This window comes from Ascaphus truei, chromosome 20 (genome assembly GCF_040206685.1).
Source record: "Ascaphus truei isolate aAscTru1 chromosome 20, aAscTru1.hap1, whole genome shotgun sequence".
In the NCBI taxonomy this organism is placed as follows: Eukaryota; Metazoa; Chordata; class Amphibia; order Anura; family Ascaphidae; genus Ascaphus; species Ascaphus truei.
In genome coordinates, this window is record NC_134502.1 from 12668154 (window position 1) to 12695400 (window position 27247).

General features: G+C 47.7%; 2 protein-coding genes across 5 annotated transcripts in view; one reads left to right on the forward strand and one right to left on the reverse strand.

Annotated features, from left to right (window-relative positions):
• The first annotated feature begins 186 nt into the window (after positions 1-186).
• XAB2 (XPA binding protein 2) lies at positions 187-21117 on the forward strand. The gene is made up of 19 exons (XM_075577279.1): positions 187-328; positions 2794-2942; positions 7827-7950; positions 8228-8425; positions 11052-11186; positions 11670-11834; positions 12014-12158; positions 12278-12429; positions 12800-12919; positions 13848-13979; positions 14292-14423; positions 14705-14818; positions 14966-15128; positions 15449-15639; positions 18533-18655; positions 19055-19235; positions 19321-19423; positions 19622-19725; positions 20728-21117. The coding sequence occupies exons 1-19, from the start codon at positions 305-307 to the stop codon at positions 20787-20789; spliced, it is 2517 nt and encodes an 838-aa protein (XP_075433394.1). The 5' UTR covers positions 187-304; the 3' UTR covers positions 20790-21117.
• The window catches only part of CAMSAP3 (calmodulin regulated spectrin associated protein family member 3), a 93726-nt gene continuing 87321 nt past the window's right edge, over positions 20843-27247 (reverse strand). For all 4 annotated transcript variants that reach the window (XM_075577276.1, XM_075577277.1, XM_075577275.1 and 1 more), the window contains 3 exons: positions 25114-25229; positions 24888-25006; positions 20843-24698 (listed from right to left, as the gene is read on the reverse strand). In XM_075577276.1, the coding sequence (XP_075433391.1) occupies positions 24396-24698; positions 24888-25006; positions 25114-25229 (538 nt within the window). In that variant the 3' untranslated portion in view covers positions 20843-24395. The remainder of the gene's footprint in view (positions 24699-24887; positions 25007-25113; positions 25230-27247) is intronic.

Below are 27247 nucleotides of genomic sequence, written 5' to 3' on the forward strand. Positions count from 1 at the left end.
AGATGATTAAAATAGAATGAAGGCGTGCCGATAAACAAAATAACTGCCCATAGCTTCAACTGAACAGCGTGCCAAACACAAGTAGAGTCGCCATGAACCAAAATGGCCGCTTCCCGCGCCGCCAAAACAAAGTCCTCCGCCGAAGAAAGAGAAGACGGGAACTCAAGATGGCCGCCGAAGAGCGACGATCACGCTCTCACGACGTCACTTGCGTGTTAGAGGCGCTCCAAGGGTCAGCCTCTGATAGTGACGCGCTTAGCCTGCGTCTGTGCGACGTTGCGTCTGGTTCCTGCTGCAGGGAAACATGCCGGAGAAGCAGATAGCAATTGTGAGTGTACACAAATACACTCACTATCAGTACACACACTCACTCACAGTACCCTCAATATCAGTACACACATACACTCACTATCAGTACACACACTCACTCACAGTACCCTCAATATCAGTGCACACATACACTCACTATCAGTACACACACTCACTCACAGTACCCTCAATATCAGTGCACACATACACTCACTATTAGTACACACACTCACTAATAGTACACACACTTTCAGTACACACACTCACTATCAGTGCACACATACACTCACTATCAGTACACACACTCACTCACTATCAGTGCACACACTCACAGTACCCTCAATATCAGTGCACACATACACTCACTATCAGTACACACACTCACTCACTATCAGTGCACACACTCACAGTACCCTCAATATCAGTGCACACACTCACAGTACCCTCAATATCAGTACACACACTCACTCACTATCAGTGCACACATACTCACTATCAGTACACACACTCACTATCAGTACACATACCCACTATCAGTGCGCGCATACACTCGCTGTCAGTGCGCGCCCTCGCTGTCAGTGCGCGCCCTCGCTGTCAGTGCGCGCGCTCACACCCTCGCTGTCAGTGCGCGCGCTCACACCCTCGCTGTCAGTGCGCACGAACGAGCGCACCCTCGCTGTCAGTGCGTGTGCTCGCTGTCAGTACATACTCACTATCGGTGCACGCACACACTCACTATCCGCACACTCACTATCCGCTCACTATCGGTACACTCACACACTCGCTTACTATCGTTACACACACAAACTCACTATCGGTACACACACTCACTATTGGTACACACACTCACTATCCGCACAGCGCACACACACTCACTGTCAGTGCGCGCACACACTCACTGTCAGTACCCTCACTATCCGCACATACACTCGCTGTCAGTGCGCGCGCGCCCTCGCTGGCAGCGCGCGCCCTCGCACTCGCTGGCTGTACACATACACTCACTATCAGTGCACACATACACTCACTATCAGTGCACACATACACTCACTATCAGTGCACACATACACTCACTATCAGTGCACACATACACTTACTATCAGTGCACACATACACTCACTATCAGTGTGCACCTACACTCACTATCAGTGCACACCTACACTCACACTCACTATCAGTGCACACTCACTATCAGCGCACACCTACACTCACACTCAATATCAGTGCACACCTACACTCACACTCAATATCAGTGCACACCTACACTCACACTCACTATCAGTGCACACCTACACTCACACTCAATATCAGTGCACACCTACACTCACTATCAGTGCACACCTACACTCACACTCACTATCAGTGCACACCTACACTCACACTCGATATCAGTGCACACCCACACTCACATTCACTATCAGTGCACACCTACACTCACTATCAGTGCACACCTACACTCACTATCAGTGCACACCTACACTCACTATCAGTGCACACCTACACTCACTATCAGTGCACACCTACACTCACTATCAGTGCACACATACAGTGGTGTGAAAAAGAAAGTACACCCTCTTTGAATTCTATGGTTTTACATATCAGGACATAATAACAATCATCTGTTCCTTGGCAGGTCTTAAAATGAGGTAAATACAACCTCAGATGAACAACAACACATAACATATTACACCGTGTCATGATGTATTTAACAAAAATAAAGCCAAAATGGAGAAGCCATGTGTGAAAAACTAAGTACACCCTTACTGCTTCCATAGGAATTATGATGCTAAGTAGCAGACAGGTGCTGCTAAACAAATGTCCTTGATTAATTGATCATCAGCAATTGTGATCACCTCTATAAATGCCTCAGTTTTAGCAGTTTGCTTGTCTGGAGCATTCAGGTGTGTGTTAACACAATGCCAAGGAGGAAAGACATCAGCAATGATCTTAGAGAAGCAATTATTGCTTCCCATCAATCTGGGAAGGGTTATAAGGCCATTTCCAAACAATTTAAGGTCCATCATTCTACAGTGAGAAAGATTACGTCACGGCCGCACCCGCCGACACGCCTCCCTGTCGCCTCTGCCTGCAGGACTGGAAATATCTCCTGCTGCAGACGGGCATGCGCTTCGCCGAGGAGCGCAGAAGCTAACGCGTTTCACTATGGACGCAGTGCAGCGGTGTGCAAACTTTTTCCCCTTGTGCCTCCCCCGCCTGCCTGCTCGTGCCTCCTACTTACCTTGTCTTCGGCGTCAAACCATGGGCAGAAAAATCATACTACCAATCAAAGGTATACTTGTATACACAATGTTTAAACCTTTGGTAATTCAGTCATCACTCTCCCAGCTGCTTTAATAAAATGAAAGTTCTGAGCTTCAACTACTGGCAGAAATAGGTACAGGGCATAAAAGACAATAAAATATCTGCTAACTTGGTACACTTGAGGGTATGTATGTATATATAGATCTCTGTACTGTGTGTATACAGGAGGAGGATGATCTGCAGTATGAGGAGGAGATTCTGCGGAACCCATATTCAGTAAAGTGCTGGAATCGGTATATAGAGTGTAAGCTCTCCGGCCCGAGCCATGCACTCAACCTGGTGTATGAGCGAGCCCTGAAGGAGCTACCTGGGAGGTAAGCACTCTAATATATTGTGTGTGTGTGTATGTAGCTCAACCCCATTGTAGCACGATCTGCTACAACGCGGATCCGCTTAAAGCGCAGTCTTAGCAAGGCTCCCGATTTAAAAACATCTTCATGGGTGTTTTTTTTTGTTAACATTCAGTGCTTTATTGACTTATGGCCTTTTGGCAAAAATAGCAATGTCTGCAATTCGTACGTGACTCAAGTATTCACCGTTGATTTTGACAGAATTGTTAAAGACATTTTTGGAGGGGTCTAGAGCATGTAGGCATTCATTTTACTGCTACTTGAGTGACTTGTATGCACCCGCCGGACTCACTTTCTCTCCTCCAACTCCCTTCTTGACTCTTTACAATCTGATTTCCGTCCTCTATACTCCACTGATACCTCACTAACAAAAGGGACAGATAACCTACTCATAGCTAAATCTACGGGTCATTTCGCAATACTAATTCTCCTGGATCTCTCTGCTGCCTTCGACACTTTCGATCACCCCCTTCTCCTAAATATTATCCACTCCATTGGCCTCCGCGACTTGTCCTACCTATCCAATCCAACCGCTCCTTCAGTGTTTCCTTCTCTGGTGTCTCCTCCTTCTTCACTCCCTCTTTCTCTTGGAGTACCAGAAAGCTCAGTCCTTGGCCCTCTGTTGTTCTCACTCTACACCTCTTCTCTTTGAGAACTAATACAATATTTTGGCTTTTAGTCTCATCTTTATGCTGATGACACCAAATCTATCCCTCTTCCCCTGACCTCTCCCCAGTCCTGTGTCTCTGTATCTCTGCAATCTCCTTCTGGATGTCTCATCTGCCTGAAGTTAAACATGTCCAAAACAGAATTAATATTTGTCACGGGAGACCAGGACTTTTAACACTTAGACCGGGATCATTCACTAGGCAAAACACAGTAGTGGAATAAAAATGTTGTTTATTCGGGTAAACCCGCGAATACACAAAATACAGACAAAAAACACACTTACTGGGGCTCTGGGGGTGAAAACTAGGCTAAAATAGGTGCAGGGCACCTGCTTCGGAAGGCTTACCCTGACCGTGATATCCACCCAAGCTTCCTGGTCCTCTTTTTGGCTAGAAGCTCTAGCCACGACCGCTACGGTCTAAAACGAGAACTTGGACCTCGCATCTGAGTTAGCCTCCAAAATGAAGCCGGTTGCTCTGTTATTCATAACAGAGCAACTTTGAAAAGCCCGCCTTTGCATCACCGGCCCAAGTCACAGGATCATCTGGTTCTCTGACAGGGGCTTCTACTTACATACCTTCTGCTGTTCTGTGTTCAGCATGGAAGTAGGAGGAGAGACCAATCAGAGAGTGGGAATTCCTCCCCACCGGCCAATAGGAATAGGGGCTCGTCCTTTGGCTGACGTCGGAGGGGGCGTGCCAAGCCGGCTCGGGATGCCCCGTGGGCGGGACATATGAATTGACCAATGGGAAACGCACCGACATTCTGCTGCTTCCCCCAGTCAACCCATTGCCACCTACTGGGCAGACTCCGCTGACTGGCAAACCAGAGGGTCCTCCCCGCAGGCAGGGGGTCTCTGTTCTCCGGACCCAGTACTCCGTCCTGCCCCGGCCACTTAGCACCCCAACATCTCTCAACATCCCATCTCCTCTTTGAACTACGATGTCTATCCAGACTTCCTGGCACCTATATGGATGCACGGGCTGACAGAATAGACATTTATAGTAAATGCACCAAACATAATAAAACATATTTTAATACATGTTATAGCTGGGGGAAACCCATATCTATGCGGGACATAGGACTGGGATATCTGTGCTTGAAAACCAAGAGTTTCGGGAACACTGGGTAGCCTCTGTGTAATTCAGCCCCCTCCCCCCCTTACATCTCTGCCCTCACACAAATACATACCTACACGCCCTACGTTCTTCCCACAACAACCGTCTTTCCTCCCACCTTATTATCGCCTCCCACTCGTCTGCGGTACTTCTCCCATACTGCCCCCTCTCTCTGGAATTCCCTACCACGTACCATCAGATTCTCCCCCAGCCTTCAGATGTTTAAAAACCTCTCTGAAAACTCCCCTTTTCAAGGAAGCCTACTCGTCATACCTCTAACATCCAACTCCCCTACAGCTCCATTAGGACCAACTGTGTTGCTGGACCAATCTACACTCTATGTAACATTCCCCCCAACCCCCTCCACCCCCCCAAAAAAAAAAAACATTTTAATGGCTTCAGCTGTCAGACTGGGTCATATTCTAACCTGAGCCACACCTTATCTTACAATAAGCGGCCACATTACCTTCTTGTTGTTTCAACATTGTCACTCATTTCCTCTTGGTTGTAAGCTCTCACGAGCAGGGCGCTCATGACCACTTTGTATCTGTTTGTGCATGTTTGTCACCCCCTGTATGTAACTGTTTTGTTTTTGTAATATGGAGTGTATATGGGAAATGGGTTGATGCTCAAGTGCTTGGTCCTTCCTGTATCATAATTGTTCAACAATAAAGAGGATGACCGTACATGGGGACTTGGGACCATAAATCAGCAATTCAAATAAGTCTTGAACCTATCTTGGGGCTCTATAACACCCTGTAGGTGGGGGATGGCATAGCTGTACCCTTCCCCTCCTGATTGGGATGGCCCTTAGGTAAGGAATAATGTACTCACTGTGTCTCCAGCAGTCTTCCTACTGCGTGCAGCCGTGTCCAGTGTCCAGAGATATCCAAAAAGAGTATTTGTGCAGCGCACAACAGACAGAGCCAGGTCAAGCAAATAAAATACTTTATTGGTGCTGCATTAAAAAAAAACGTGGGTACAAAACTCCTACGTGTTTCGTGCGTGAACACACTTTATCAATAAAGGACTTGATAAAGTGCATTCACGCACGAAACGCGTAGGAGTGATCCACCCTCTGTTTTTTTTTAATGCAGCACCAATAAAATGTTTTATTTGCTTGACCTGGCTCTCTGTTGTGCACTATACAAATACTCTTTTTGGATGTTTTTGTAATATACATACCTCTGTGCCATGTGCGTCACCAATATACGATAATAATAATAATAATGTTGATCCAGGGTGTAATCTGGTTGCCCTTATTTTGAACATAAACACATAAGGAGACAAAGAGTTCTCCTAAAAAGATCCCCATTCACTGCACAACAAAGCTGTAAATAATAATCAGTGTTCAAATACCCACTATGGATATAGTAGAATAAGCTATAAAGGGTACAATTAAGTAACCGCTCCCGGGACTGTGGGAGGACAGTTACCACTAAAATGCCCGTAGGCAGAAAATAATAAATACTTTAATAATCAGCAAAAATCGACGCAGTAACACTTACTCAAGACTACCATAAAAACAATTAAAACACATGTAACGGGTGACATAGGGTACAGGGATGTCTATGGTTAAATCCAAAATAGTGCAGTATACATCTCCTAACCAACTTCCGATCGTTAGTGTGAGACAAAATAGGTGAATAGAGGTAAATTAGCACATAACAATAATCCCTCTTGTCTCAGGGTGGGGTGCTGGTATAGGTAGAGCCGATGGATGAGTTCTGGAAATCACTTTAGAATTGATAGCAATCGCAATACAAACAGCATATGTTGCAGTGCATCAGGCGTAATCATATAGCTAGTGTAGTATGTAAATCAATACCTGATATCATATGCAGTATATCCCATAATAGGCACTCGCATAACACTGCAAAATAGAGTGCTGTGCACTCGGTATGCACAAATAACCTGCACAGTTCAAACCCAGCTCTTCCCGCCCCATCCACAACGATCAGGAACAATCTCACCCGTGACTCCTCCTACACGACGTCAACACGATGACGTCATGCCGACGTACGTTTCGCGCATAAGGGGCTGGCGCTTTCTCAAGGTGGGAGGTGACAGAGCAGCGCTATCCTCTTATATACCCGCAATGCCGTGCGGCTCTTAAAGGTACCACAACCCTACAATGTTGTAGTGGTAGATAGCTCAAATAAACAAATAATTCATTAGATAAATAATAAAGAAAACGGGGGGGTAGTGAAACTGTGTCCTGAATCACTGCTTTGTCCTAAGTTCATGATGTATACATCACGATATTTGTCCTCCATGGTATTGCTATCTATCTAGTAGCAGTACTGCCTATAATTAGCTGCAAAGTCCCAACAAACAGGATGTAACAAGAATAACTGAACAGTGCCATTCAATGAGGGTCAACATATATACATACATAGACCTTAGTGAATGTGTATAATAAACACAGACCACACCGTGGGCACATATGTAGCTGTTCATATTAATATATAGCGTATATCAGTGTATGTTAGTGTAGGAATGATCTAACCTGAGCTGTCCGCCCGTTAGGTCAAAAAGATGCCCTTATTTTGAGTCAGGAAGGAATTTATTTTCCCCTTTTATAAGATATCATTAGATGATATTTCACTGGGGTTTTTTTGTTTGCCTTCCCCTGGATCAATATACAGTACTGTCAGTACGAATATAGGATAAAGTATCTGTCGTCTAAATTTAGCATCGGTTGAACTTGATGGACGTATGTCTTTTTTTCAACCTCATCTACTATGTAACTATCACAACATCAAATCCTGATTGCCCGCAGGGTGGCTGACAGGTCAGCGATGCATAGCGGAGTGCGGTAGAGGGTAACAGCGGGCAGTAGAGGCTTGGGTAGGGAGCGAGGCGGAAAGCTGCAGGACTGTGCCCACCCCTTCTCTCCATGAGGTTGGTGTCGGGAGGAGTTACTGTGTGTCAGTGTGTCACAGATTCTCACACACATACACACACACACACACACACACACTGAGATACAGAGCTACGGGCGGCGGAGTGGATAATTTTTCGGTGTCACTGACCCTCAGAGCTGTCTCTCCTCTCTTAGTTACAAGCTCTGGTATGCATATCTGAAGCAGCGTAGGAAGCAGGTGAAGAAGAGATGCCCCACCGATCCGACCTTCGAGGAAGTGAACAATTGTCACGAGCGAGCCCTCGTCTTTATGCACAAGGTAAGAATGCTCTGCTCCTACAGCCCTGCTCCCTCCTTTCTTGGGTCTTTTCCTTGCTTCTCATGACGCTCATGGTTTATTCGCTACTCCGGGGCCAAGGAAATTATATAGTCTCTCCCTTACCGCCCTCCTCCCGCCCCGTCCTCCCCCCACTCGCTTCCTCCTCCTGCACCCCACCCCCACTCGCTCCCTCCTCCTCCTTCCCTGTTCCTTGTGGGCGGGTCCTCGCATACTGTCGGCGTGGCCTTTAACTTGTCGCCCTCCCTCTTTCCCTCAGATGCCCCGGATCTGGTTGGATTACTGCCAGTTCCTGATGGATCAGTGTAAAATCACCCGCTCCAGGAGGACATTTGACCGGGCCTTGCGTGCCCTCCCCATCACCCAGCACCACCGCATCTGGCCCCTCTACTTGCGCTTTGTACGGGCCCATCCCCTGCCCGAAACAGCCGTCAGGGTGTACCGACGGTACCTCAAGGTGAGAGCCTCAGGGTTCTGTAAGGTAACCTCTGCAGTGTGATCCAATGAGGATGTGGCCATCTTGGATTCATGATATCCTACCAATCAGGAAATATGTTGAGGTAATATAAGGTTATTGATGTCCTAGTGTTAGTGAGGGGGTAACCAGGCTCCATAATAAAGGTTGAGCCCACTTGGTTACCCCTGATCCATGTTTTAAGGTCCTAGAGTGTCAGCTCTTCACCTGAGTGTCGTATATACATTACTGTGACTGTATGTAAATGATGCGACAGTATAGTATTTTTGTGTTTTTGCCTTTCCAGGAGTGCTAGCAAGCAGAGACTGCGGGGCTGGGAGTTTGAGTGGGTTTGCAGAGAAAGGCTATGTAGCGGGGTCCCCGAGTTACAGGATACCCCAAAGATGTACCCGAGAATCAGGTAAGATTCTCGGATACATCGCAGCACAGTGCTCTGGGCAAAATCCTACCCTGGAAACGTTTTTGCTACTCACCGCCAGGATTCCCTGCTTCAGCACAGACCAGAAAGGTAAAAACGGAGCATAGGGGATAATGGTTTCCCCAGAACGGTACAGGGGTCCCTAGCATAAGGGGGGATGCCCAGTTCATGCCCTGTCTTGCTGAACCTGGTATAGGGGTTTAGGGGGTGCTCCAGCTATGTGATTACGCTGCAAGGTTTTTATTTGTGTGTAAAGTCTAAAGTCAGGTTTCTATAGTGTGGCAGGGATGAAGCTAGTAAAAGTAGACAGTATATCATCTTATTCCATCCCTGACATCAGAAAGGGAACTTAGGCATTTTTAGCCCAAGATACAGGGGAAAAGCATATTTTATTAAAGTGTACATTTAATACACGTATATATGTTTGATGCACTGTATATGAGCTGTGCAATTTCCAAGTCCGTGGTTCTATGAGACCAGATGGCTACCAAGCTTGGTGCCACTGAGTCTGCTCCGGATCTGGAGTTGAACGCCTCAGGGATGCCAAGGTGTTAGAACAGGAGAAGTACTGCAGTTATACTTGAGTACCCCCGTCCTGGTCTAACAAAGGGCTATCCGGCAACAATTTGCCCAACCCCAGACTTTGCGGAGCCTGGCACAGCAGGGAGGCTCAATATACTAAGAGGCAGAGGTGCCAGGTTGGCACATGCCCCTTAGCAGAATTGAAATCGGTGATAGGCTGGCAGAGGAATTCCCACGCGCTGATTGGCTGAAGTGGTTTGTGAATGGGACTCCAAAACCTATAAGAAACCTTGCAGCCAATAAGGACCTCAGATTCCAAGCACCAAACCATCAGTGGCAAATTTAAAGATGCTCTGGCAGAAAAAGACGCGAGCCGGCTTCAGGGATTTCAACTCAAGAAATTTTCTAAGTCCCGCTTTTCAGGGGCCAAATTCTGAAAACAGAAGGTAGAGGTCGCGGCTGGAATTGCATGCCGAATTGCGCTCCAGGACTTTTGTGAGTACCTCCCGGTCATTGGAAAGGACTCGTACAGACTTAATTTGTTAACATTTTGTTCTAGGAAAGTTTCGTTTGTTAGCCCAGATCCCAGTAAGTGTGTTTTTCATTGCAAATTGTGATCCTTTGTGTGTATGTCTTTTCGTGGAATAAATGACAATTTTATTTTACCGCCTTGTCTTGCTCAATCATATGATCCCGATATAAAAGGTGTTAATAACACTGGTCTTCCGTGACACCTAGCTACCAGGACCTCTTTTTGAGAGGTCATATTGGGTTAATGGTCATAGCTACCAGGAGAGACCATCTTGGGGTTCTGATGGCATAGCAATCGGGGACTATTTGATGTAGGCTATATTGGTTATAGCTACCAGGTGCTCTGTTTTGAATAGGACCATATTATGGTAGTTAACTTTACAGATGTAAAAATCCCTCCGTGGCCTTGACAACACAGATCCAAGATTGCCACCTACAGCCTCATGGCCTCCGTAATCCAAGATTACCTGCATGCATCTCCATATAGCCATGAGATTTAATATGGATTAGTGTGCTCATGGTATAAAGACACAAAGAGGTCTATGGAGATGTCCGCTGGCTGCCATCTTGGATTAGTGTGATTCTGGGTACAAAAACACATCAAGATGGCCGCCTCCTCTGTTCCTCTACTAGCTATGACCTCACAGATTCAAGATGGCCACTTCCAGACCTTTACATGGCATCACATATCCAAGATGACTGCCTCCAAACGTATCCATAAAATCACTATTCCATGACATGATGGCAACCTCCAGACCCCTCCATGTAGCCATGACCTTCCTAATACTCTTGTAGTAGGCAGTCTCCAGGTGTGTCCTTGTAGCCAAGATGACGACTAGTCCAATATGGCCTACTCCAGTATTCTGGTTGTAGCCATGAAATTACACATCCAAGTTGTCCATCTCCAGACTTCTTCATACAGCCATGACCTCACAAATCCAAAAGAGCCACCTGCAGTCCCTTCCATGAGTTTACTAATCCAATATGGCCACCTTCTCCAGGCGTCTCCATGACATCACACATCCATCTGCAAAAGATATGGCCTTGTAGCCAAAGCCTGGAAGGGAGGTTGCATGGGTGAGCATTTTATCCTGTACTGTAACCCCCTCTCCTTTTCTCTTTCCTGTCTTCCCCCAGCTGTCGCCGGAAAACGCTGAGGAGTATATAGAGTATCTGCGCTCAGCGGGAAGGCTAGATGAGGCAGCCTCCAGACTGGCTGCCATTGTAAACCATGATGGCTTTGTGTCAAAGGAGGGCAAGTCCAACTACCAGGTGAGAAAGTGAACAGACGGAGAGACCAAGTGTAGAGAGAGAGAGAGACACCAAGTGGGAGAAGAGGGAGTGAGTGGGAGGTTAGAGAGACCAATTGGGAGGAGAGCGAGAGGGAGGTTCAAGAGACCAATTGGGAGAAGAGCGAGAGGGTGGTTCAAGAGATCAATTGGTAGAACGTCGAGCGAGTGTGAGGCCGAGAGACCAAGTAGTAGAAGAGCGAGAGGGAGGTTCGAGAGACTGGGGGAGCAAGTGTAAGAGCGAAAGGGGGGTGAGAAACAAAGTGTTAGGCGAGTGGGGAGGGAGATAGTCATACAAGAGGAAGGGGGCTTTTATGATCACAAGAGAGGCAGCAGGGAGAATGAGTTAGGAGGGCACGTGATAAAGGGGGCAGACAAAGATAAGGCATTATTATTGTATTAAGGGATAGGTCTGGCAGTGGGTAGGGTATTAAGCTAGCATCTACCCATTTTCTCCCCCCTCTAGCTGTGGCAGGAGCTGTGCACACTTCTCTCACAGCACCCGGGCTCTGTACGCACCCTTGATGCTGGGGCAATAATCCGTGGTGGGCTGACTCGCTTCACAGACCAGCGGGGCAAATTGTGGTGCGCACTGGCTGAGTATTACACCCGCAGCGGTCACTTTGAGAAGGTAACATGTCCTAGATGTGCTGGGCTCTGTGCACCCCCCTCCCCACCTCCGTCCAGCCTAGAGGTGCCAGACTCTGCAACCCTTTGGTTGAGATAGAGGTGCTTGTGCTTTGCGTTTGCCGTAGAGGTGCCTAGCTTTGCCGGGCTCTGTATACTGAGTCATAGAGGTCTCTTCTCCAGGCCCGTGATGTGTACGAGGAGGCAATTCAGACAGTCACCACCGTTCGAGACTTTACCCAAGTGTTTGACAGCTACGCTCAATTCGAAGAGAGCGTCATTGCGGCTAAGATGGAGACCGTGTCTGAGCTGGGGAGAGAGGAGGAGGGTAAGGGAGTGAGTGAGCTGGGGAGTGAGACGTGTATATACAGAGGAGCGATGTGTACGCTGGGAGAGTCTGTGTGTATATTTGTAGATTTCTCTATATTTTTCTGTCTCTCTGCCCAGATGACCTGGATCTAGAGCTGCGATTGGCTCGCTTCGAGCAGTTGATGGAGCGCCGGCCCCTGTTACTCAGCGGGGTGCTGCTCAGGCAGAACCCACACAATGTACATGAGTGGCACAAGAGGGTGGTACTGTACAAAGGCAAGCCACGAGAGGTATATACTGTGTACGTAATGCGTGCGCGCGCGCGTGTGTAGATAGATACGGGGAGCCCACGAGCTGATGCTTAAATGTGTATATTTAGATACAGGGGGCTGAGGCTGTAATATGTAAATAGCTTTCCATCCTCTCACTCTCGTGCCCCCGCGACGGATAAGTGCACCCACACTAGCAAAGCATGCTGGGGTGCGCTGCAACTGGTCGCGGCGGGGACAGACAGGAGTCAGTCAGTCAGCACTGTGCAAAGCACCGGCGCCAGGGTTTCCATTTTAGGTTCCTGGGGGCGACCGGGAACCTGGGATTTTCTCATCCCTACTATAATATGTTTATAGATGAGTCTGACGCTCTGATTTCTGCTGCTTGCAGATTATAAACACCTACACTGAGGCTGTTCAGACCGTCGACCCTGCGAAGGCAACTGGGAAACCCCATACTCTGTGGGTGGCCTTCGCTAAATTCTATGAGGACAACGAACAGATAGAAGACGTGAGTGGTGTGTGTGTATAAAATACGTGTGTGTGTGTGTGTGTGTGTGTGTGTGTGTGTGTGTGTGTGTGTGTGTGTGTGTGTATACATGTCTGAGTTAGTGTAAGGCAATAACACTTCTCACAATAACAATAATTACAAATGTATCTGTGCCACGCATGCGTGCACCACTCGTACGCACAGTGCACCATGCACATACACACTGCCCGCACCCCGCACGTGCACAATGTAAAGGGGATCCTGGCACCAAACCTTTACATTACCTCTCGATGATGGAAGTACCCGCCTTCCCCAGAGAATCCGTTTATCCCATTCCCCATCATTGATGTTCAGTGATAGGCGAAAGTAAGAAACTATTATATAGTTGAACATGTTTCTTTACAACACCGTTGACTTGTAATAAATGGAAAAAACTAAATACCTTCCAAATGATACATTTATAAAGTGAATGTCTTTCGTACTGAACAGATATTTATATCTTTATACAAGTGTGTGTTTGTGCACGCATGCACGCACGTGTGTATATGATTCAGAAGTTTTGGACATCGCAAAAGTATGGAGAGACGTATGATAGGTATTACCCGGAGACAGGAAAGAGAGTGAATGGGCTCGCAACCAAACAAAAAAGTCTGTGACATCAACACACGGGTGAAGAAATTAGAATGGCGGTGGGCCGGAAATATCGCAAGAATAAATGACCATGACAAAGATGGTACTTGACTGGATTCCAAGAGAAATTGAAAGACCAAGATGACGACAAAAAGGAAGATGGGAGAATGAAATCAGAAAATTAGTTGGAGCAATGTTGAGAGGCTTGCAAATGGAGAACCTTCATCCAGCAGTGGATCAACAAGGGCTGAAGATAATATAGATGTGTGTGTGTGTGTGTGTGTGTGTGTATATAAATATATCTCCATCTCAAAACCAGGCTCGGGGAATCCTGCACAGAGCCGCTCTAGTTCAGTATACACATGTGGATGACTTGGCCTCTGTCTGGTGTGAGTTCGGGGAGATGGAGCTGAGACATGAGAACTACGAGGAGGCGCTGAGTTTACTGAGGGTGAGGAGGAGGAGGTTATTGACAGGGTGGACTGGAGGAGTGCCATTGGAAAGGGGGCAGAGCCTGGTGGAAGGGTGCGAAGTATAAATTGTTGAGGGGGCGAATCTGGAGACGGTGCTAAGTACATTGAGAATGAGCGGTGGGGCTAGGCAGATGGGCGGAGCCTGTGGGGAGACTGGGTCGAGGATTTGGCAAGGACAGGACAGAAAGGGGGCTGAACTTTGAGAAATGGGCGTCACTGCAAATGGGTGGAGTCGAGGGACATTGCCCCATGCCCAGGGGAGACATGCATGACGCTGATTCTCCCCTCAGAGAGCAACAGCGGTCCCGGCCCGTAAAGCTGAATACTTTGACTCGTCGGAACCTGTCCAGAACAGACTGTACAAGTCTCTCAGAGTGTGGTCCATGCTGGCTGACCTGGAGGAGAGCCTGGGCACCTTCAAGGTACTTCTGCCATCTTTATTTCGCCCAACGGTTATTTCACCTCCCCCCTTTTCAACTTCCAGCATTATTCTCACCCCCACCACCTGTTCCACCAACCATCTGTATTCCATCTCCTCCTCCTTTCTGCCATCTTTATTTCACCCACTACCTCCTCCCGCCATCTTTATTCCCACAGCCACTATCTTTAAAAAAACCCTTGGCCATTAAAATAAACTGTTTGGCGTGAATATATTAATAAATATATTGTTAATCTGATGATTCCTTCTCATTATCCCCCTCAGTCCACTAAGGCCGTGTACGATCGAATTATTGACCTGCGTATAGCAACCCCGCAAATTATCATCAATTATGCGCTGTTCCTAGAGGAACACAACTACTTTGAGGAAAGTTTTAAGGTAAGGGAAGGCCTTTTGGGAGCAACAGACTCTATGGGGACATAGCTCCCTTCAGTCTGGTATATTGTGATACCCTGTGGTGAGCAACAGGCTACATGGGACATAGCTCCCTTCTGACTGTCACTGTGTTACCCCCTCTGTTTCCAGGCCTATGAGCGTGGCATTGCCCTGTTCCGATGGCCCAACGTGTATGACATCTGGAGCACTTACCTCTCCAAGTTCATCGCTCGTTACGGGGGCAAAAAGCTGGAGAGGGCGCGGGATCTGTTTGAGCAGGCACTGGACGGCTGTCCCCGCAAGTTTACCAAAAGTAAGAGGGGTGGACGCTCCAGCAAGGGGGGAGGGCGGGGAAATCTCTTGCACACCTCCGCATTGATGTCACACTGGTTCTGATGTCACCAGGGGTTCCCGTTGACTAAAGATCTGTGATGCTGGCAGAATTAATGTGGGGTTGTGGTAATGACAGGCTAGTGTTTTTGGTTTTACATTATCTCTCCTTTGTATGTATGTCTTTATTTATCTAGCGCCATTGGCGTACATAGCGCTTCACCTTTCTCCCCCTTCCCTCCCCCTCTCCCCCTTCCCTCCCCACATCTTTCTCCCGCTGCCTTCTTTTTGTCTCGCCCTCAGATATCTTCCTCCTGTATGCCAAATTGGAGGAGGACCACGGCCTAGCCCGCCACGCCATGGCTTTATATGAACGAGCAACTCAGGCCGTGGAGCCAGCCGAGCAATATGAGATGTTTAACATCTACATCAAGAGGGCAGCGGAAATATACGGGGTCACCCACACACGCAGCATCTATGAGAGGGCCATAGAGGTACCGACCCCCTATATACCCGGCTATCTTAAGTTCTACATTGGGGTCTATTGTATGTAATACATTTATACTTGGAGATGCATTCTGGGAAGTATTTTAAGCTTTGTAAAGTAATACAGGCACTTTTAGGGTCATTATTATAGCTGGTAAGCAATCAAATTATCTTGAGTAATATTGGGGACATTTTGAGGGGTGTTAGTGACATTTTTAAGGGGTGTTAGAAAAGGTTTGAAAGGTGTTCTAGAAATGTCAGACACAAAATAAGTTAGGGGTGAGTAACAAAGTGACAAACCCCCCTCCAGTGTACAGCAAATAAAATCCCACGTTCACATCTCAGGTCTGCATCTCTCACTCTACCCATTATCTCTTGGCATCCAGTGCTTCCACTGCAGCTAGGGATTCTGGGTAAAGACATGCAAATGAGCTCTGACACAGCGTGTCGAATTTTGCTGCTTGTGTATTTTAACATGGGACCCCTATAAGTATCTGCCTGCCGTATTACACGGCATTTTTCACAACAGCCTGGGTTAAAGAATAGCACAGCCAGTAAAACCACCTCACAGGCGGCTACTTCATCCTTTTCGGGGGTCTCATTCATGCGTGGTTGGTTACTGGCCTTGCAATGTGAAGCTGGAAGTGGTTACTAGTAGGTACACAAAGTGACAGGAAGTATTAGAGCCTGTGTAAGGCCGCGCTTATAGTGACAGCGAGGTGACAGTGACGTCAGGCTGCGCTTATAGTGCCAGCGAGGTGACAGTGACGTCAGGCTGCGCTTATAGTGCCAGCGAGGTGACAGTGACGTCAGGCTGCGCTTATAGTGCCAGCGAGGTGACAGTGACGTCAGGCCGCGCTTATAGTGCCAGCGAGGTGACAGTGACGTCAGGCTGCGCTTATAGTGCCAGCGAGGTGACAGTGACGTCAGGCTGCGCTTATAGTGCCAGCGAGGTGACAGTGACGTCAGGCTGCGCTTATAGTGCCAGCGAGGTGACAGTGACGTCAGGCCGCGCTTATAGTGCCAGCGAGGTGACAGTGACGTCAGGCCGCGCTTATAGTGCCAGCGAGGTGACAGTGACGTCAGGCCGCGCTTATAGTGCCAGCGAGGTGACAGTGACGTCAGGCCGCGCTTATAATGCCAGCGAGGTGACAGTGACGTCAGGCTGCGCTTATAGTGCCAGCGAGGTGACAGTGACGTCAGGCCGCGCTTATAGTGCCAGCGAGGTGACAGTGACGTCAGGCCGCGCTTATAGTGCCAGCGAGGTGACAGTGACGTCAGGCCGCGCTTATAGTGCCAGCGAGGTGACAGTGACGTCAGGCTGCGCTTATAGTGCCAGCGAGGTGACAGTGACGTCAGGCTGCGCTTATAGTGCCAGCGAGGTGACAGTGACGTCAGGCTGCTCTTATAGTGCCAGCGAGGTGACAGTGACGTCAGGCTGCGCTTATAGTGCCAGCGAGGTGACAGTGACGTCAGGCTGCGCTTATAGTGCCAGCGAGGTGACAGTGACGTCAGGCTGCGCTTATAGTGCCAGCGAGGTGACAGTGACGTCAGGCTGCGCTTATAGTGCCAGCGAGGTGACAGTGACGTCAGGCCGCGCTTATAGTGCCAGCGAGGTGACAGTGACGTCAGGCCGCGCTTATAGTGCCAGCGAGGTGACAGTGACGTCAGGCCGCGCTTATAGTGCCAGCGAGGTGACAGTGACGTCAGGCTGCGCTTATAGTGCCAGCGAGGTGACAGTGACGTCAGGCTGCGCTTATAGTGCCAGCGAGGTGACAGTGACGTCAGGCCGCGCTTATAGTGCCAGCGAGGTGACAGTGACGTCAGGCTGCGCTTATAGTGCCAGCGAGGTGACAGTGACGTCAGGCTGCGCTTATAGTGCCAGCGAGGTGACAGTGACGTCAGGCCGCGCTTATAGTGCCAGCGAGGTGACAGTGACGTCAGGCTGCGCTTATAGTGCCAGCGAGGTGACAGTGACATCAGGCCGCGCTTATAGTGCCAGCGAGGTGACAGTGACGTCAGGCTGCGCTTATAGTGCCAGCGAGGTGACAGTGACGTCAGGCCGCGCTTATAGTGCCAGCGAGGTGACAGTGACGTCAGGCCGCGCTTATAGTGCCAGCGAGGTGACAGTGACGTCAGGCTGCGCTTATAGTGCCAGCGAGGTGACAGTGACGTCAGGCTGCGCTTATAGTGCCAGCGAGGTGACAGTGACGTCAGGCCGCGCTTATAGTGCCAGCGAGGTGACAGTGACGTCAGGCCGCGCTTATAGTGCCAGCGAGGTGACCGTGACGTGAGGCCGCGCTTATAGTGCCAGCGAGGTGACAGTGACGTCAGGCTGCGCTTATAGTGCCAGCGAGGTGACAGTGACGTCAGGCTGCGCTTATAGTGCCAGCGAGGTGACAGTGACGTCAGGCTGCGCTTATAGTGCCAGCGAGGTGACAGTGACGTCAGGCTGCGCTTATAGTGCCAGCGAGGTGACAGTGACGTCAGGCCGCGGTCGCTGGAAAAAATCAAATTGAGATGATTTCCCTGCGATCGCGACCGAGCCTTCGCTCCGTCGCGTCACACTTACTATAAGCGCACACGACGGCGCTGTCGCCGGCGCTCTCAGTGCAGTCTACGTTAGTAGAATTATTTCTTTTTCTGGGACGTGTTTTTCCATCTTTTTGGAAAGTACTTTCATATTGCTGAGAAATACATGATTATCTGGAAAGGAGTTGTAGACTTTCTGGGAAATACCTGATTTGTTTGGGAAGCTGTATAGAAAAGTAGGGTCGAACATTTTGGCCTTTTGGAGATATCTAGAGAATTGTTGCCCCATTTTCATAGAATCAATCTCTTTCGTTCTCGTTCTCTCGTTTTCTCTCACGCTCTCTCTCATGTTCTCTCTCTCTCTCACAGGTGTTACCGGATGAGCAGTCTCGTGAGATGTGTCTCCGCTTTGCAGATATGGAATGTAAGCTGGGAGAGATTGACCGAGCCCGTGCTGTCTATTCCTTCTGCTCCCAGATGTGTGACCCACGGGTGAGCCCCTCTTACAATTTTACAATTGTAATGCTGTCATTCTATCCCCTTCACGGGAAGGAGGTTGTGTGCATAATATCGTGATCACTTCTAGGACAGTATATCCCCTCCCAACCATCTTACATGTGGTCACTTCATCTTCTCCCTACTGTAACGCTTTATCCCCCCATAACTAGCTCTTTATTTCTGTCATACATCCCCCCCGTGTCATCATTTTGGCCTCTACAATATCACTTGCTCGACGACTATCCACACCCAGCCGAATGTGGTTACCAGCCTCTCCCTGTTAAACAACCCGTTCCCGCTCCTCCTAAATCTCTCCCAGGGAGGAGTCGTGCATCATGACTGTCTAACACCTCTTTGACCGTACTCTTTCTCTCCCCACCCCGCCCCCTACAGCTGACAGCTGGGTTCTGGCAGACGTGGAGAGACTTTGAGGTGCGTCACGGGAACGAAGACACGCTACGGGAGATGCTCCGTGTAAAACGCAGTGTACAGGCAAAATACAACACGCAAGGGACATTCCTAGTGTCGCAGAGACTGCGAGCGGAGGGAGCAGCAGCCAGCGAGGACAGCCGGGGTATATACCGTCAGCCTGAGAGTTGACTGTTTATATAGTGTGTCCTCCAACGTATGTGTATATCTTTAATGTCGCTCTGTTACAGAGCCAGTGGATGATATGAAGGCTCTGGAACAAAGAGCAGCGTTTGTAGCTGCTGAAGCGGAAAGAGATAAACCGCAAATGAAGGACAAGATCCTGTTTGTCAGGTGAGTTGTTCAGCCCTAGAGGTGCAGGGCTGTTGATCTCCTATCCAGCTCTAGAGGTGCCAGGCTCTACCTCTCCCACGCCTAGCCCTACAGATGCATTGTTCTGCATCTCTTCCTCCCCATTCCTATAGGTACCAGTGTCTGGGTTGCAGAGCCTTCTAATCCTACAGGTCTCTCTTACCTCCCCCCCTCCTGCAGGTCAGATGCCTCTCGTGCGGAGTTAGCTGAGCTGACACTTCAGACGAATCCAGACGAGATCAACATAGGGGAGGAGGAGTCAGAGGAGGATCTAGAGCCAGACGGTGAGTTATTCGTACAGGGAGTTGTGTGGGAGCTGTATAAGACGGGGTGCTGTGGAGTACAATATTAGGCTAAGCTCATACACTCTACTTGCTTGCGAGAGTGCGAGCTCTTAGGCCGAGCTCAGACAGGCTACTGCGCATCTGCGCCTCTCTGCTGGGCGATGTGTGCTCATCCCCAGCAGACAGACTGACGCGATTGGAGGCGGGACTTTTAAAAAAGTGTGTGATTGGCTGGCGAAGTACACGTGACACGGCACTCGCTTGAAATAACAACTTGTCTTCAAGTGCAGCAGCGACAACACTTTACTTGGGCGCCGGGGGTCGTTTCCCGTTTGAAAACTCCCACCCACCAAAGCGAAAGAGTGGCGAATGTGCGCGCACACGTCGCATTGAACTCAGCCTTACCTTGCCGCGCGCTTGTTGCAGAAGCGACGATCCCTGCTCACATAGTGCTGGGGGCGGGGTGGACGCGTCACGGAGCCGATTAGCCCTCTTTGGCTGAACTAGTTCACCTGCCGCTGACGTCACGCATCAGCAGTCTGAGAAGACACAATTTATTGTCTCCTCAAAACGCTGCCGCGTCAACACACCTTTTTGCCTGCTGGCGCATGGCTAACTGCTCTAGCCAATTACTGAAGTGTGCGCTTGACGTGTACGCAGCAACTCCGACATTAAGCTCGGCCTTAGTGGGATGTGCTATGCATGTGCCGTGGATTGGCTAAATTAAGTATGGATTGTGTGTTTTAGTGGAGGATCTGGGATTAGTGCGTGTGTGTAGAGGTCGAACCGGAATTTATATAAAAATGTGTTCGCCTGTGTGTGGAAGGAGCTGCAGTTAGTATGGAGTGTGTGCGTAAAACAGGTTTTAATACAGGATGAGGGGGTGGTTATGGTTAGTTGAGGATCCAATGTTTGTGCAAAAGAGGAGCTGGGAATGTTTACTTCCTGAGTGGTATCGAGTAATCAGAGGGTGCTATATTCACACACACTCTCTCCTCGCAGAGGTTCAACTGGAGCAGAAGTCGGTCCCTGCTGCTGTTTTCGGTGGACTGGCTGAAGACTAACCCCACCCACTGCCTTCCCACGGACTCCCCCCAATAAAAGACAAGACACCAAATTCTCCTCAATTCTTTTTATATACAAATAATTGCAAAATCATTTAATATAGATATTTATAATAAATCTGTATGTATATTATAAATACAATGAGCAGGTGGGGCCCTTTGGCTCCCACTTATCATTAATCTGTAGCGATATAAATACAATGATACATCAGTAGTTTCTTGGGTGCAGCCCAACTCATCACAGGTGTGGCTTAGACATCTGAGGAGCCAAGGCCCCTTATTTTCAGTAACTCAACCTGTATGTTAGTAATAAAAAGGTGGAACTTCATGTGGTTTGTTCGTCAAGCTTTTTTCAGGGGAAGGGCAGTGACTTTGGGCGGTCGGGCTACTCATCTTTATTTGCCCTAAAATCTATATGCATTATTAACATGTATAGTGTGATTTTTGCATCTTTACACAGGGGGGGGGGGAGGGGGTGTCGTCATTAGGGAAGCCAGTGTTTTATTTGAATTTTTTTTATCAGTTCATTAGTGCTAACAATGAAGACAAAGTGACATGCATTTGAATTTAGGGTTGACAGGGTGCACTTTGTTTCCATACACCCCTGTGAAGCCTTTGTGGGCAAACTGTAGCAGGGGGGTGGAATTTAATAGGAAATGTTTCATTTCCAGGGTTTTAATTGGTTTTCACAGAAAGTGTAGGGGTGTTTTTTTTCCTGTTAACCTAAAACTCCCTACATATAAATCTATATATTTATTTTACAAAGAACGTGAACACCAGGAAGTTGCGCACGGATGGGGTTTGGTTGCTTAGCGGCAAGTTCCCTCACACCATTTAAAGAACGTAACTAGCTTTATACAATTACAACCAACAGGACGAGAGGGAGGCAGTTACTTAATACCAATTTTTTCCACCCATTGGGGGAAGGGCATTAGGCAGTAAACCATAACTGCCCGTGGTCAGCAGATCTACCCCCCAGGAAAGGGTAGGTGTGGGCAGTTAGTCTTAAAGCAACCTTTTTTTTTTATATACCCCTTACTAGGGAGGTGTAATTTACATTCATAGGCAGATTAGTCCCTCCCTAACCATACACAGTAAAGTGTGCAATAATCCTTTGGTGGGTTACATGTTAACCCCTTGCTGCCTAGGGCAATTCAGGCAGTATGTACCCAGTGATAGTATTTTTTTTTAAAATTTAAACTCCAGGGGAAAATGATATAAAAGGTCATTAAATTATATAGGAACCTCTTGGCAGCTGGAAAAGAGCAGTGGGGCAGCTCTGGGGGTTAGGGGTACATTTCTCCCTTCAACGGCAGTGAGGAAAAAAAGGACAGAGGAGTTCATTGGCCTTTTGATCGTTATGCAGTCACAGTTTGTACATGTGATGTCACAGAGACAGACGTTCTGGTTGTGCTATAACTGCCACCTGTAATGTCACATCCATGCTGTGATATTAGCAACACCCACATTTCACCAAAAATCATACATGGTTCCCTCGGTAAGGTAAAGGAAGAAGTAGCTACCCCCTAGGAGAAAATATTGGAGGTCATATACATGCAATGTATTGCAGGAGTCCATTTAACCCCAAACAGAGTTTAGGCTATCTCCCTCCCCCCTAAGAAAGGATGCTGGTCCTTCCCCTGACACCTACAATCATCTACTTTTGGCAATTCACCACCAGCATTATCAAGGCTGTAATTCATTTCTAAATAGTGATTGCCACTAGAGCTTTAACCCCTTTGCAAAGGTAATACCTCAATGTAAGCTTGGCCCTACTGAGGCTCCCTGGGAACCCAAATGCATTGAGAAGTCAAGATAGCTGCATGGATCCAACCTGTGGGTAACCCAATGCCTAAATGCCCTGGAGCTATGACAACTTCCCACAGACTAAGAATGGAAGCCCTGACAAGACCCACACTAGAGCAACAACAGCCCCATCTGGGGCAATAAAAAGGTAGTCAAGAGCCCCAATTGTAACAAAGCACAAGTACCATATGGTATCACAAAGATCATGGTTGAACATTTGCTTGTAAAAAAAAAAAAAAAAGAAGGCATTCAGGAGGTGGGCACAAAGTGTGGCGGTTAATCGAAGACTGAGAAACCATTCCACAAGGGATCCAATATATCTTAACTCCTTGTTAACCCTTCCTAAGGGCAACAAAGAATGTGCCCTAATTACGAGGGTTTTAAACATCTGACTAGTGCACTTAAAAAATAGGGTTATCATCCTAAACAAAAAAAACCCAGCCATAGAGCATTATAGCATCCCAATACCCCATAAAGAAGGCACCCAAAATGGTGCCCAGTAATTGTAATGGTGGCTGCGAGATCCGACCTAACCAATGATGTGGGTACAGGACAAGAAGGTAAGAGCAGAGGGGCGCCAGAACAGCCCAGTATTTGGCAGCAGCATGGCATATGAGGCAGTGGTCACTGGACTTTCCGAGTATGAAAAGCATGGAGTTCTAAGATGAGAAGAGTGTAATGTAAAGGGCAGCATGGTGCCTGCTTTAATTAGGCAGTGGCAGGTCCTTTTTTGTATGGTCCAAGCTACCAGGCTGACAAGAAAGTGGGCACCTATTGGGTCCAGTTAGAAGGGGCAGCAGGTTAAGGATCCTTCCCAAAATTGGGTTGAGTGGATATAGCCATGATACCACCACCAAGACCCAAGTTCAGAAAAGGTAGTGGGCATACAGACTTGGCCTAAAGAAGGTGCCAAAGGCACCATGTGGGCACAAGTTGCCACGGGGCAGTAGGTGGACCATAATAAGATATACATTTGGGCAGAACTAGTACCATTTTCAAAGGGCATTAGCTGGGTACAGATTGCCATGGGGCAGAGGAAAGCATGTACCAAGTTGACCTAAGATGAGACCGACTGGGCCTAACGCCATGGACAGGAGGCACAACCTTGGCTTACATGAGAAAATGTAGTGGACACCATCTGGGCAGAGATTGTGAAGAAGCAGTCACCCAAGTTGAGGTGGTGGCACCAAAATCATAAGGCACCAGCTTAGCCTAACTCCAGAATAGGCAGTGGGAACCAGCTTGGCCTACATTATGAAGGGGCAGTGGGCACCATGTTGGCCAGATTGACAGAGCAGAGGACAGCCCAATGCCACCACTTGAGAAGGTTGCAGCAAGTTGACCTAAGTTGACATGGTCAAGATGGCACCAGCTGGACCAGAGTCCAGTAAGGTGAACGGGCACCAGTCAAGCTTAACATGAAAAGTAAGTGGAGATCATTAGGGCACAGGCTTAACAGAGGATAGCCAGTTAACCTCAATTGAGAAGATGGCAACAGCTTGGCCTATATTCTGAAAGGGCAATGGTCACATGCTTGGCCTACATTATGAAGTGGCAGTGGACACAGGTTTACAAAGCAGAGGGCAGCCAGTTGACCCCAGCTAAGCTGCTGGCACCTATCTGACCTAAGGTAATAAGACCAAAATGGCACCAAGTGGGCCCAAGTAGAGTAGTACAAGCGGGCAGCAGCTTCACCTATATTATGAAGAGACAGTGGGCACAGGGTGAGCAGAGAAAAGCCAGTTGACCCCAGTTGAGAAATGCCGAGATGGCACGAGACATTATTCGGTTGAGAAAACATCACTTGGGTGTGCTTGCCTTCTTAGGCGTGGTGGGCCTCTTGGTCTGCCAGAGGTGGCCCTGGATGGTGAAGGCATCAACACTCATGGACATGGTCTTGCTGGGTATCGGGGTAAAGCGCTTGCGGTCAGAGCTGTATTTGTAGATGCCCTCGACCATGCCCAGGCAGATGGTGCGGGGGCCGTACCCAGCCAGGCGGGTCAGCTCCTCAGTCTCACCGGAGAATGTGTAGACAGCCCGAAACTGGCAACTGGCGTCACGGAACAGTATCAGGAAGTGGTTGGACGGGCTCTTCTCAATGTCCTGAGGAGAGAGAGAGAGGGGGAGGGGATCCTATAAAACTAAAGAGAGATCTGCTGGAGGGGAGAGCACCTGGATTGGAGAGATCTAAAGTTGGAGAAGCCCAGTATCTGTAGGGCAGGACAAGGAGGAAGGAAGTATATACAATGTCCATCTAGGGCTGGGCAGGGACGTTTTTTTTCAGCCTCTCACCTCTAGGACCTTGTTCTTCTGTGGTTCGTTGACCTTCCCTGCGAGGCAGCAGTGAGACAGAGCATTGTGGATAATGAACTTGTTAGACTTCGCACTGGGCTCTTTATATAGACGGGGACCTGAGGGGGAACAGAGAAATATAGCAGCGAGAGCTCACAGGCAACAGAAAGATAGCAGTGAGAGCACACGAGCGAGAGAGACAGATAACCCAGCTCGTCACAGTTACCTGTATACTCTGGAATAGACGCTGGGGACGATGCTGTGGACCCAGTGTCCCAATCCTTATCACCATTCTGCGTAAAAAGGCGGCTGGGAGACATCAGACCAGAAGGAGAGACCGCTCTGAGAGAGAGAGGGAGAAAGGGGTGAAGGAAAGAGGGGGAAAAAAGTGTGAAACGGAGTAAATATATAATCTATATGAACATTGCTCTAACTCATACGATTTACAAGGTTTTAAATCAATACTGGTCACACACTATATTTGCTGTCTCATACTATATATTAACTCAGAGGTTCTCTACTCCAGTCCTCAAGAGCCCCAAACAGGTCAGGTCAATCAGTACTAAAACAGGGATATCCTGAAAACCTGACCTGCTAGGGGGGGGGGGGTCTTGAGGACTGGAGTCGATAACCCCTGCATTAACTAGATGACATATTAGCTGCCCCACACTGTACATCAGCCATTTCACACAATACATCAAGTAGATGGCATTAGATGACTGTCACATATTGTAGATTAATCTGTCTTACTCCATACATTAATTGATGCATAGTGCGAGACCGTGGTACTGTATGTCATGTTAGCTGTCACACAATGTATTTAGCCAACTCACACTATACATTAACTACATGACATATCCGAGTCACACAACATTTGTATGGGATATGTTGGAATTTGTTCCGACAATGCTTTCCTCTTTAATGGCAAAATGTACCACAAGCTTTTAATGAACAGTAATAGGCACTACATGCGCTCTACTTTATAAGCTTCCCACCATCCCAAGTAAAAATTGTCATAAAGTATTCCAGGAGAATATGACCATATTTATGGCCCGCTACATAGACGACATTCTATTTCTATGGAGTGAGACAGTCAAACTTTTCAATAAATTTGTCATCACAATAAAATTGCAATGACCTTAATTTCAGAGTCACCTCAGAGATCCACTCCCCAAAAAACAATCATTTTGGGATTTGGAGATTAGAACGTATGAAAGTAAATCCTTACAAACCACACAGAACCTCAACATCTAGCTAATGGGATCAATTCATAAGGGTGAGATGGAACTGCTCGAAAAGTCAGAGTTTTATCAAACAAGCTCATATAATGCAGAGCAGGTTCCTAAAAAAGGGGTTACATCAGAAATTGTGCGAGATGGGCCTTCAATAAAGACAAGAAAACACCTATAGACACACTTCTGCATGGTGAAATCAAAAGGAATGAAAACTTGTGCCACTGGTTTAAGATAAAACCAATACACAGCCATATACACACCTGCTCTCCCCATGCCTCCTGCCAACTCTTCCCCTACTAATGGTTTTAACCTGATTTAATACTGACTAACCTTAAAACTCGCCTCACAAATCAAGCATCCCAATAGCCTGCACTCATGGCTATTGTCCCATATCCACAGTCACTCCTACCAACCATTGTGGCCAAGCACTGCCATCTACTGTACTTACTCCCTCACCTGCTGTCGCTGTAAATCTCCCATCATATCACTTAGATTGTAAGCTCTTCGGGGCAGGGATTTCCTTTCCAATTGTCTGATTTTGCTGCACTTATTGTATTATTATAATTCCCTGTACTGTATTCTTTGTGAAGTGTCAAGTACACTTTTGGCACTATATAAATAAAGATGTACATACATAAAAAAACATCTATGAAAAAAAGGAGGAGACTGAGAAGAGCTCTACAACCATAGAAAAAATGATAATAAACAACCTAATATCAAATATAATAGGGGGTGCACCCACGAGCAAAACAGAATATCTATATTGTAATCTATAAAAAAACATTTTTGTAAACAATGGCACATCCTCTTGGAGGACGATGACTTTAAAGAAGGGCTTGACTGAACACCAAGTTTGGTAAGTAGACGGTCCAAAAACAAGTGATTGTAGACAAATTGGCTTCAGACAGACAGACAACAGGTTCATATAAATGTCACAGTTGTAAAGCCTTCCAGCACTTGGCTCCTAGCAAGTACGTCAACTAGAAGGTGACAAGAACATACAATATACGTCACGTCAAACTCTAAACCGGCAGGAGTTCTACACATAGAGGTAAGTATTTAAAGTAGCAAGTATGTTGGCAAGACCCGCCACCAATATTGCAGACGCACACTAGGAAAATATTG

Excerpts from the sequence above, each read along its gene's own strand:
- XAB2 (XM_075577279.1), top strand. The coding sequence starts at position 305 with ATGCCGGAGAAGCAGATAGCAATT. Across the intron at positions 329-2,793 it reads CGGAGAAGCAGATAGCAATT|GAGGAGGATGATCTGCAGTA; the intron begins GTGAGTGTACAC and ends GTGTGTATACAG. Across the intron at positions 7,951-8,227 it reads CCCTCGTCTTTATGCACAAG|ATGCCCCGGATCTGGTTGGA; the intron begins GTAAGAATGCTC and ends TCTTTCCCTCAG.